This window comes from Rhagoletis pomonella, unplaced genomic scaffold, assembly GCF_013731165.1.
Source record: "Rhagoletis pomonella isolate Grant_MI unplaced genomic scaffold, Rhpom_1.0 Rhpom_scaffold_00002, whole genome shotgun sequence".
Taxonomy (NCBI): Eukaryota; Metazoa; Arthropoda; class Insecta; order Diptera; family Tephritidae; genus Rhagoletis; species Rhagoletis pomonella.
In genome coordinates, this window is record NW_023458556.1 from 23,827,914 (window position 1) to 23,841,016 (window position 13,103).

The 13,103-nt window shown below is 35.6% G+C and overlaps 2 protein-coding genes across 4 annotated transcripts in view; both read right to left on the reverse strand.

Annotated features, from left to right (window-relative positions):
* LOC118733322 (D-2-hydroxyglutarate dehydrogenase, mitochondrial-like) overlaps positions 1–13,103 on the reverse strand; it is a 468,040-nt gene that overhangs the window by 95,787 nt on the left and 359,150 nt on the right. The gene's annotated exons all lie outside the window — the stretch shown is intronic.
* The window catches only part of LOC118733321, a 259,753-nt gene continuing 256,714 nt past the window's right edge, over positions 10,065–13,103 (reverse strand). The window contains exons 3-4 of one of the 2 annotated variants that reach the window (XM_036462677.1): positions 10,457–10,661; positions 10,065–10,399 (exon numbers count right to left, since the gene is read on the reverse strand). In XM_036462677.1, the coding sequence (XP_036318570.1) occupies positions 10,156–10,399; positions 10,457–10,661 (449 nt within the window). In that variant the 3' untranslated portion in view covers positions 10,065–10,155. The remainder of the gene's footprint in view (positions 10,400–10,456; positions 10,662–13,103) is intronic. The other variant, XM_036462676.1, reaches the window with a different exon arrangement.

Sequence of the window (13,103 nt, forward strand, 5' to 3'; positions counted from 1 at the left end):
GGATCTAGCTTTGAGCTGGCAGGATCTAGCTTTGAGCTGGCAGGATCGCCATGTAAAGATTGGAAGGAGTTTAGTATTGTCTTAGCTCTACAGCCGCATTTAGGTGAGCATTAAAATGCCCCACAATGAATCCAAAAGTAAAACGCAAGTAAAAACGTTGAGTCTTAAAGTGGGAATGTTTTATTCGGCTCATCGCCGTTCTTTTATATGCTTACAATCTACCTTATGAGTAATCTAATTTACAAACTTACATTTCTAAGTTGTTAGTCATGCTTATGATTCTACGTTGTTGTGCATGCATACATAAATGTATATGGGTTCAATCGAGTTTCTGTTATTGGAGAAGTGCAGCGCAAGCTAAATTGATTTGAGTACTTTGGCCTAGTTATTGCCAAAAGTATATTGAACTTTTTACTTAATATTGTATGAACATTTTGTTTTGCTTAGCTGTCATGCTACACCACATACATACATAAGTAAAAGCCTCAAAGCTTACGCAAAGTTCATAAAAATTTATCAAGTTTCAAAAAAAAGTAATAAAAATTTCAAACTTATTCAGAGTTTTTTTAGGAAAATTTTCGTGTATGCACTTTTATAGCCCATGCATTTTAGTATATTAAAGTGCAAGTTTCAAGTCGCTAAAAATAACTTTTAATTTAGGGACTTGAAACTTGCACTTTATTACTCTGAATAAGAAGTTTGAAATTTGTATGAACATTTTTTGAAATTTAATTAGTTATCGTAAACCTTGTGAAGTTCTGATGCATTTACTTATTAGGTTTCTGTTGTAGGTCGAGCTATAATTTAAATGAAAATTATTAGAAAATAAATAAATAAACATAAGTCGCCAGCAACACCATTCTGAATTTTGGTGCTATTATTTTGACCGCAGCTGTACACTAAGCTGTGCATAAACTTGTAAACTTAAAATGACCATAAAAAATAAAATCTAACTGCGAATGCAAACAAATTTGGAGGTTTTACTATGTGAGTCTAGGGATTTATCCAGAGTTAGAATCATTCCGACTTAGGCATTGACCTTGAAATTGTTGCACAGTGCAGTCGCTGGTTAGATATTGTTATTAGATATCAACTCTTTGCTTTTCAATTCAACTTCAAGCATTTCTTTTTTTAACTCTAACTTTCTGAGCTTCAGTTGCAATTTTTGACGCTCAATTTTTTGCCTGAAGATCAACTTTTCATTTTCAAGTTTGAACTTTCGTTGTGCAAATTTTTTACTTTTTTCATTGTTTTAAAAATGTTTTTCAAATTAAAATTTATGTCGTTCAATGCTTTTGCTGAAGTCTTTTGAAACACAATTTGATTTTCAAATTGTCGTTCAAGTAGACTCTGCTTCTTGCGGGGAGTAGGTGTGGCACTTGAAAATTGAGGTAGCTCAGTATCATATTCATTCGCTTCTATAAATACATCATTTTTCCGTGGGTTCGACATTTTCAGTTTCGGTTGTTTCAATTTGTTCTTCCTGCATGCACTTGACGCTGCACCAAACACCAGTGTGCCACTTATCCCGCTTACTGATTGCTCAGTGCACAACAACTCACTTACTTGCTGCTCCAACTGTGACTATGGTACGTAAGTTGAAGGACCGCCTCCAGTTCCCGAAACGCTTTGTTTGTTACGGCGCAGTTTGGCCTTTAAATGTACTTTATAGTCAGCCCAAACATAGAAATTGATTACATACATTATATCATAATTCCTTAATACTGCATACATAAAATCACCTTTTTTCAACCGGCTATATTGCGCAGCTGCATTTAACTGGCAAACTAACTTCTTCCACAGATTATTGAAAGCATTTTTAATGTCCGAAGTTTTTAATAGTCCTTTGGACAAGTCGGGATGCGATCTCATGAAGTCCACAAGAATTTCTAACTGCTTTTGCTGCGTTTGTTTTGTTTTTGGGTTCTCCCTATAAATTTAACAGATTATTACTACATTATACCACCTAAATCATGTTATGTTATTTTATACTTAAATTTTTATACAATGCGACTGCTTTTTAGCTGTAGCGTGGAAATTACGAATGCCACGAGTGTTTGACATTTGCCTTTGCAAAACAGAGTGCTGCCAAAGCGAAGGGGAAAAAATTATTGCGAAAGGGAAAAACTAAATGCGAAAATGTCAAAAACCTTTGCGATTGTCGAACTACAGAGTACGAATATTGCAAATGCGAAAATTTTTTCATTCGCATCGCATTACAGGGTAACCGCCCAGCACATTTGATATATCTGATTCGCTTTTCAGCATTAATAAAGCGATACTATTATCTCTCAATAAATGAATCATTAACATAAAGACAAAATCAGCCAAAAAATTTAAAATATTGGTTCCTTACGTCAAGCGAACTGCGCCACTCGTGCGGATGGGCTGGAATGGAGGGTAAAACCGTTGGGATTATTATAATATAATATTATTATATTATATTATATTACATATTATATATAAACCTAAAACTATACTACTAGTTGCGCCGGAAAATTACGCTCTGATATCACTAGCAGTACTGAAAGCGCTGTAAAGAGGCTGTTAAGCGAAGACGGCTCAATAAAAGAATTTCCGAACAACACCACTCTGTACCTGCCAAAAGGTACAAATCGAGCGATCCCTGCTTCACCCCCCTATTCTAACAACGTCACAAAATACAGTGCATCACTACTGTGATTTATACTGCGCTTCAAAGTATGTCGCTAAAGCAAACATGCCGCCACAATATAATTTTAAAATCTTAGTGCATTCTTAAGCACTTAAAATCTATTTTTTGTGGCATATTTTCAGGCGCAGTAGAAATCACAATAGTGATGCGCTCCCTTTTGCAGCTTTGTTAGAATAGGGGTGGAAAAACCGTGGCGTTTGCGTGGGTATAAACTCCAACAAAGCACCAGTGTTTTTATTTGAAAAAAAAACAAGAAGAAATAAAAGGCCAAGTTTAATATACTTAGTATAAAATGGTATTAGGTGGTTTATTCAATATATATGTATATTAGAATTCAAGTGGGCTTACAACGTTACCTCTGATATGTAGTGGTGTGGTGGCGGAACGTCCGTAATCGTTGGAGATTAAACTCCAATAGCAAGTAAAAGAATTGAAAGACTTAAATCGAACCCTCAAAACAGTTTTTAGGATCCGTTTTGAGGGGAAATTGACCGAATACGCACTGACGGAAAAAGTGCAGTTTTTCACATATAAGTGTGTATGTGTCCATGCGTTAACTTCACATTAGGGTGGTACTGATTATATTATTTAATAAGTAGATTTAGCGTGGAGGCCTAAACATACCTGCCCCCTTGCTATAAGCAGCGTCTGTTAGATGATTAAGCCACCACACCTTACATTTACATTATGACTTATGTACTTCACAAGTTAATAATTTTGCCGCAAGTTGGTGCTAGTCCAAGGCATCGGGTCCAAAAGTTCACTAGTCAGCGCTGAAGTTTCCTAGCTATTTTGAAAAAAAAAAAACAGAAAGGGTTAATAAAAGGACGTGGTTGACCATTTCTTTGCACGTTTGTAGAATAAATGTAGGCAGTAAGTAGCTGGCGAGGCCGAGTCTCCAGTCTACCTTGATGCTGTATTTGATAAAAAGCATAGGCTGCGGGCGGAAAGGCCTGGTTTCCGCTCCATAGCGCTTTTAATTTTTTAAACGTGGTCGGAAATGCCGAGCTACATCCACGTTGTGGTATTTGCTAGCATTAGCTTGGGTCGGAAAGCCCAAGTTTCCTATCCCCCGATGTCATCGGGCGGATTCGTGCCGGAAAAATTAAAGTTGGGGGCCGCCCCGCGCTGTTCGACGCTTATTTCTCTGTTTTTTTTTTATATTTTTTCTAACTTTTCTATTTCTTTCTTTCTAACTTTTATATATATATTTTTTTTTCAGGGACGGCGGAAAAAAAAGAATTTTTATAAGTATAAGTAATTAAATGGTTGCATATTACCCTTTTCTTAAATAGTGGCTAGAGGTTGTTGAACTTATTTAGTAAAGATTAGTGGGCCATATTTTAAAATTATCCTTTATTAGTTGAGAAGATGGCTAGAGGTTTTTAAAAGTTATTTATCAAAAGATAATGAGCAATATCTAAAAATTATTGGATAATCAAAAAAAAGAAAAGAAAATACATTTAATTAATTTTTTCTTTTTTTGTTAACAATATTTTTCAAAATTACGCTACAATTAAATTTTTGTTTTCCGTTGTACATCGGTATATTCTTATATGGGTGTTTCCAGCGGAAGGTCCACCACGACAAAAAAAATAAAAGTTTTATATCTAACGTATTTACGGGCCGATTTGTGTTCTTTTTAAAATATATACTGGCTATGTAAGAAGAATAATGTTTGCATAAATTGGTCTTCCTAGGTGGTGCCAAGGTCGAGATATTTCGAAAAACCGTATTTATGGTCCGATTTGGTTCGAATTTGGCGCATGTGGTTGAAACATAATAAATCATAGATTTCTAATAAATTGACCCTGAATTGGCGCTGAAGTCAAAATATAAAGTATATTCTACATAAAATACATGTTTTATTTGCGTTGAAAATTCATTTAAAAGCAATATTAACAAAAATATAACGATGGAAATTTATGTCACGTCACGCCACGTCACGTCACGTTTCACACTTGGGGTTGTAAAAGAGAATTGAAACAATTTGCATTAATTCAAAAAACTCTAAAAACAACAAGAATTGCTCTAAATCATATCAAAATAAGTTTCATCAAAATAGCCATCCACAATTCGCAGAGTTTTGCGATTTTGTAAGAAAAGAAAAAATCAACTTCCATTTTTTGTCACGTAACGAACCTCTCTTTAAATGCTTATATTTCAGGACCAAGCAGTTCGATTGATTTAATTTTTCGGTTAAATATAGAGCTAATTATGTGCTATACAATGGCCCAAAAAAGTTAAAGAAAACAAATGGTATTCCTTTTTTGTATCACATTGAAATCGTACGACTGTCACGTGCGCCACCATGGGAATGCCCATATGCTACTACCGTCCCCGATTCTCTAAACCACGTAATTGGAAATTCCACAGGAACCAAGAATGTTAATAGAAAAAACATTTTTTGTTACAGATTTTGAGCAGTTTTGTATTTCTATTTCAGGTATGCCGTTACGAGTTACTTCCATAGGGTCTTGTGGCTTTACCAAACCTGCGGTGGGTAAGTTGGTATCAAAAAGAAAAAAAAGAAATTTAGTGTTCATTTTTTTTTTGGTCGGCAATATTTGCTTCTTTTTTAAGCGTTATTATGTGTTGGCTAAGTGATTTTCATGCGACAGCTTTTGCCTCTTTAATTTAGCCGTTAGTGTTCATTTTTTTTTTTTTTGGTCGGCAATATTTGCCTCTTTTTGTAAGCGTTATTACGTCTTGGCTAAGTGATTTGTTATGGGCAGCTTTTTCCTCTTTTTAGTTAGCCGTTAACGCTTTTTGTTTCGTCTGTGCTATAATAGTTTTTATTATTTTGGCTTCCGACATTCGGAAAAATATTTTTTTTGTTTTTTTTTTGTGTCGTGCGTTTGACTTAATTTGTTGTTTGCTCCTGTTTTTGTTTTCTTTTTTTTTACTTGGAAGTAGTTTTAATTTGTGCCTTATGGACCTTCCTACCACCAATTCTTTTCGTCTAACGTTATTAATCTCTTTTTGAATGCATCGATAGATCTCAATAATGGTAGAGTGGAATTTTTCAACCTGACCATTTACCTCACTTCTTTGAACTGGAGTCTGGTATAGTTCAATCCCCAGACCTCTTATATAGTTACATAGCAAAGGAGTCATGAATCCCCTCTCGTTATCGGTTACTATAATTTTAGGAGTTGTAAAGAATAGACTAGTTTAGCTAGCTTGGCGCGAATAGTGACGGATGCTCGGTTTTTTATGTGGAAAAGTTTTGCAAATTTGGAAAATTTATCTATGCAGGATAAAAATTTTTCTCCTTGAATTTCGAAGATGTCCACATGCACAATTTCGCATGGGTATTTTGCCACCGGAGTGTCTTTCATCGCCGGTACTGGAGGATGTCTATCATATTTGTTTGCGAGGCAGGTTTCACAAATGATGGTGAATTTTCTTATCCGGCTCGCCATTTTGGGAAGATAGTATTTTTCTAGGATTTGCTCTTTATTTTTCCTCGAGTTCCTATGAGCAATCCTATTTTCGTCCTCTATTATTCTACAAATTCTACCTTCGTTGGCAACATCTTCGACCACCCTCTGCGTTATCCTGATTTTGTACAAAAGAAAATGTTCCAGATACACTTCTTGCAGAAGCTGTAAATGATTCTCTGGAATTTTTCTACATGTGGAATAAGGTCTGACGCATCGCGGTCCGCACGGTGAACTGTCCCCTCTTCGCTTCTAGCTTCTGTTGATAAATCGTTAGGCCCCAACGATGCTGTTAAATGGTTTGCCTGGCATGGAATTCTCGAAAGAGCGTCTGCCACAACATTTATTTACCAGGAGTGTAAATCAATTCGTGGTTATACTCTTCTATTCTCGCCTTCCACCTCTTCAACTTTGCGTTGTAGTTCCTACTTCCCAACGCAAACGTGAGAGGCTGGTGATCAGTGAAAATTCAAATTTTTTCGCCCCATAGAGGTAAGATCTCAAATTATCTAGAGCCCAAACTATTGCCAACATTTCTTTCTCGTTTGTGGCGTAGTTTTCCTCCGTTCTAGTTAAAGATCTTGAAGTGTACGCGATGGGCCGATCTTTTCCTGGTTCTCCTTGAGACAGCACCCCACCAATGGCATAGTTTGAAGCGTCGGTAGTAAGGTTAAATGGTTTTTCGAAATCTCGGAAAGCAAGAATATCTGAGGAAACTAGTAGTTTTTTTAAATTATCGAAAGCTTGAAGGGCTTCACGGTTCAGACTAATGCGTATTCTTCTCGATTGGTTGGCCTTAACTTGCGCGTTTTCCCCCCGCGTGAGACTGGTTAACAGTTTTGCAACTTTCGCGTAATCTCGAATTAACTTTCGGTAGTACGACGTCATTCCCAAAAAACTTTTCAGTTCTTTTAGTGTTTCTGGGGCCGAAAAGTTCTCTATTGCCTGCACCTTCGAAGGATCTGGTTTCATCCCATCAGACGTGATCACATAACCCAGAAATTCTACTTCCGTTCCCATAAATTAAGTTTTTTCCAAATTCACTCTCAAATTAGCGTTCTCGAGCGTTTCAAATACTATTTCTAAGTTTTTATATGCTCATCAGTATTTTTTCCAAAGACAATAATATCATCAATATACACATAGCATATCCTCCCAATATATTCCTTAAGGACATCATCAATCATGCGTTGGAATATAGCCAGCACATTTTTCAATCAAAAAGGTAGTCTCAGAAATTCGTATTTTCCATTCCTGGTTGAAAACGCGGTTTTGGGTATATCTGAATCCTTCATCGCAATTTGATGAAAGCCTGAGGTAAGATCAATCGTCGTGAAATATTTAGCGATCCCTAGACTGGCCAGTGTTGCGTTAATATCCGGAATCGGATAAGCGTCTGATACGGTAACCGCATTCAAACGTTTGAAATCTACAACCATTCTATACTGCTTTTCACCGGAGGGCTTACGTTTTTTCGGAACTACCCAAATGGGAGAATTATACGAACTTTTAGATGGCCGTATGATGCCTTTCTCGAGCAATTCGGTAACCTGCTTCTCTACCTCTTTCCTCATGTTGGCGGGATATGGATAACTTTTTGTGTATATGGGCTCATCTGTGGTGGATTTTATCTCAGCCCGAACGGAGGTTTTGATGTTTGTTTTTATATTCAGTGGCCCGAACAAATGAGAGTACTTTTCTACAAGAGACTTTAAAAAAGGAACTACTGCCTTAAGAATTTCATTTGCAGCAGAAAAATTAATGCTTCCAACTGTTTTGTTTCTCGGTGGAATTTTAATGTTCGGCTCGATTGTGAGAATATGGTTTTTCCTATCTATCACCGCACCGAGTGCCTTTAGCGTACCATCTCATATAATGCCGTCAAAAGATTGGAGTCCTGGTAAAAAGTTGTCTTGGTGTCGTTCCCTACATTAAGGAAAAATTTTCCACAAATTTTCCTTTTTATTACTATTGGTCCTGACACCGTCTGCACCGAGAAAGGTGGATCGACTAATATTGAACGAGCAGCTAGAGTAGGCTTTATGAAATTTTTATTTGCCCCTGTATCTATAAGAAAGTTTAAGGCAGTACTGCTGTTGGTCAGGCACGTCAGGTAAGGTATGCTTGAATATGAGGCACTACTCCTCATATGAAATAAGCTGGTGGCCCGGTCGTCAAAAAAATTTACCTGCTGTGAATCGTTCTCTGTACCGTCACAGTAACTTGAAGAATCATGTCCTTCTTCAGGACTACTGGTTTCTATATTATACAATTTTTTTTTGTTTTGGGAAGGCACCCTTTGACGATGTAGGCCCCCTCTTAAAAGCGTTTGTGCCTGAGGGTCGGTGCATATAGTTATAAGAAGGCAGCTCATAGTTATAAGCGACCGCTTAGACTTTGTTGCTTTTTAGATTTTTCCTAATAAACAATCGTGGTATAAAGCTCAATAAAAAATATTAAAAATAAAATGTTAATAAGCCACAATAACATTGACAAATACATAGTTTAGGTAGAGCCTGCCTGAAACTATACAAAAAAGCAAATGGATTATAGAATTGACAACAACAACTACGCTGTCGAGTTTAAATAGCGCCAAATCAGCTGCACTTGATAGTAGTTGGTTGAATAAGTAAAATGAATTAGCAACAAGAGTTTACGGGGAGTGCATAGCTCAGTGGTTAACGCTTCTGACTTTGGACATCGATTACGCAGGTTCGATCCCTGCTGAAGTCTAGAAAAAAGAAGTCTGATGAGGAGATGTGGTGATCTCCGAAATAGCTGCTATAACTTCTACCGCTTAGACTTTGTTGCTTTTTCAATTTTTCTTAATAAACAATCGGCGTGCAAAGCTCAATAAAAATATTAAAAATAAAATGTTAATAAGCCACAATAACATTGACAAATACATAGTTTAGGAAGAGCCTGCCTGAAACTATACAAAAAAGCAAATAAGCAAATGGATGTATAGAATTGACAAAACCAACCACGGTGTCGAGGTTAAATAGCGGCAAATCAGCTGTACTTGATAGAAGTAGGTTGAATAAGGAAAATGAATTAGCAACAAGAGTTTACGGGATGTACATGGCTCAGTGGTTAACGCTTCTGACTTTGAACATCGATTACGCAGGTTCGATCCCTGCTGAAGTCTATAAAAAAAGGCTGATGAGGAGATGTGGTGATCTCCGAAATAGCAGCTATAATTTCTACCGCTAAGACTTTGTTATTTTTAAATTTTACCTAACAAACAAATCGTATTGCAAACTTAAATTTTACAAATATATAGTTTGGGATGAGCCTGCCTAAAACTATATAATGAATGATCTGTTTTATGTATGGAATTAACTAAAACAACCACGCTGTCCAGCTTAAATACCGGCGAATCAGAGACACTTGATAGTGGTAGGTTGAATAAGGAAATGGATTAGCAACAAGAGTTTACGGGTTGTGCATAGCTTAGTGGTTAGCGCTTCTGACTTTGCACATCGATGACGCGGGTTCGATCCCTGATGAAGTCAACAAAAAAGAAGCCTGATGAGGAGATGTGGTGATCTCTGAAATAGCAGCTACAACTTCTACCGCGTAGACATAGGGTGAAATCCTAAATGTAAAAATGCAAAGCATCAGTCTCTTTTATTTGTAAAGCGCACTAGAACAAAAGGTCTAACTTGTGCAACCTAGATGCAAACTAGCATCTAACCGTGGTTTCGCACATTTGGCAACAAAATATACAGAGGTTTAGAAATAAAAGAGACTGATGCTTTGCATTTTTACATTTAGGGTTGGACCCTTTGTTGTTTTCCCATTTTTCCTAACAAACAAATCGTGGTACAAAGCTCAAAAACACTACTGAAAAAGTTAATTATATAAATATTTGTATAAAAAATAATAAATTTCGTTCTGGATACGCCCATGTGCACGTTATTGCGTTTGTAAAACAAATTTGTGGTAAAATCGGGGATCTTTTTTATTTAGTTTTCGCTAATTTATATTTGCAAAGAATTATGTAAACAAATTTAATTTTTTTTATTACTTTTTCATTCATGATCGCAAGTAAGTGGATGGCGATTTAAGAAATACTTTAAGAAAATCTATACCACTTGGTAATACTTGCAATTCCTCACAAAAGGCATGCAATGGAGGAAATATTATATCCCTGAATGACAAAGTGTGAATATTAGTTAATTCTATTTGAAACTCAGTCCTATTAACAAATGGATAATAATCAGCGCCTTTGTGGACAACTTCACTTGTAATTTTTCGAACTATAAGTCGACTTGCATCTCTGTAAAAAAAGACATGATTTTAATTATAAGACGTATATTTATGTACATATATTAACCTTGTCAAATTAGCTCTCTCATTGATAAGTAGGCGCCATAAATTAATGCCGTCTTCAAGAGCCTGAGTGCAAACCTTATCCACATGTTGCAACAAACCAAGAACGAAGTTTGCACTAGTATCGAATTTGCAAAGCGATTTTAAATCAAGAGGTAAACTCATTTTAAGAGTAAAATTTAAGAGGTGGTCGATCGGCTTCCAAAGTACTGCAATGAAATAATTTTCAACATACATATATATCAGTAATTTATTAAAGAGCATACAATTTTTAACGAGAGTTTAAATCAAGTGGTAAGCTTATAGGTGGAAAACTGTGCATTGTAGTGACTATCGATATTCGCCGATAGTATTGATGAACCCCATCGATATATAGATACTAACGGCCATATTTAATTTTATAAAAAAAAAAATATATTTATAATAAAAGAGTTTAGCTTTATTAAGGTAAATGTACTATATCCTGTACATTTTTATTTGTTTGTATAAACATTTTTCTGCAAAAATGCTTGTCCAGAGTTCGGCGATTATTAATAATTAATGAAGGTACTTGAAACTCCCTCTGACTTCACAGACGATATTGGAATGCAAAGGTATTTAATCTTAAAAAGGTATGTATATAAAGCAGACGATATTGAGGATCCGTAACATTAAGTAAATTAATAAAACCATCATTCACTTAAATTCTCATAGATTAACATTGAAGAAACTGCTTGACATACATATTTCTTTTTTTACATCGACTCTCATTGTCACATGTGAGAAAGTGCTAAAGGTGAAACACACATATTTATATAAAAGAAATCGTAAAACAATATTTTTTTTTAAATAATTTTATTTCACACAAACATAACTAAAAATCTCTGGTCATAAGCAATAACCGCCTAAGTCGACTTAAGAAAGAATTGAGTTATATATGCTATCGTTTTCTGCAACTACTATTCCATGTGTATGTGAAAAACTCCCATCTCATTACCGAGGCTATTTAAAAAATTATAGATGAAAATATTTTGGTTTCCCCATAAGGCTAACATTACAATCCAAATCTTTAAAGCGTTTTTTCCGAATTCAGGTTTTTCGACTTAGGCGATTATTGTTTATGACCACAGAAATTATGGATGTAATTGTAAACACAATATATTTTTAACACAAGACCCTTGTTCGGAGCAGCAGCTGGAACCTAACTAGAAGAAATTCATTTACATCATACTTATGTGCACTGCCCTGCGTGGTAGTTAAAAGCTATCTTTATAACAGCTTAATATTCTGATGTATGTGGAACGATTTTCCGTCATCCCTTGTCAAATTTGGTTTGGAGACAACAACCAAAAAGAAGCTTAGTATTCCTTTAATTTTTAGTACATTGTGCCACCTGATCTTAGCACTTGCGCTCAATATTGGTATCAATCACTCTTGTAGTTTTTTTCTCACTTGCCTTTTCTCTTCATCCTTAGCTGCAGTATATGAGACATTCTTTTTCATATCGGGCGCCAAATTTGGTGTCACACTTTCAATTGGCTCCAAATTTTTTTTATGGGTTCTATACATGAAATAAGCTAACACGTCTCGAGGAATTTTTTTTTCGCTTTTTTCTTTGGAGATATGATCTGTCAAAGTTTGCTTTTCTTCGTGATTCTGACTAATCATGTACTTCTTCAAATCGTTATGTCTCGGGTTCTGCTCATCATAGAGACTTTATCTTAACGTCGCTTTAAAGCTAAAGAAACGGGCTTAACATTTCTATATATAAGATGGTCAAGATTGTCCTAAAGCTAACTTCGCTATTAACAGTTGAACTTTTTGAAGTGATTTTCATAGTGAAGACCAGTAAATTAGGGATTTAAAATTATACCACCGTATTCCCTGTTTAATTCTCTATAATAGGGATCCACAGCAGAGGTGCACGCAGTCGACGTCGCGGGCAAACTGCGCGCACGCGAGCGTGCTAGGCGAGGTGAGCTGTACGGAGATGGCATCGTATACATATTAACCACTACACACTTATTTTCAAGTAAAAATGTGTGTATGTATGTGTACTTTTGCGACAACTGAGCCAGTGTGGCATCAGACCACCAGAAAAAGCCAATTTTTCCAAAACAAAAGCGCCTAGTTTTTATTATCATGTTTAATAATTTTTTTGATTCAGTAAAAAGTGTATATACATATCCATTTCCTCACGTTTTTATTAAAAAATTAATTTCAATACATTTATAACAACGCAAAACATATTTAATTTACCTATTCCTCACATTTTATTCAGTAAATGAATTCCATCTTGATGTAGAATATTAGTGTATACTGTATACATACATACATACATATGTACCTATGCATTCGGTGTGCTTAAATTAAAAAAGCATCGGTAAATACCGCACCAAGCATTGAATTCCAATTATTTTGGCTTTTTGGTTTCCCAAAAGCACTAAATTTAGTGCAAAATGCACGACCTTGGCAACAGTGAGCTGAGCACATCAATGCTCAAACAGTGATGCCAGACCAAGTATTGAGTAAATGCGTTATGTATATTTTTCTTTTAAAGCAAAAGTTCTAATTGGCGAGGGTATTGATTTTTGGTTCTTACATAGAACACTGATAAGATTCACAAACTTATCTTAGGACTTAATTAAAATAATCAACATTATTTGTAGACG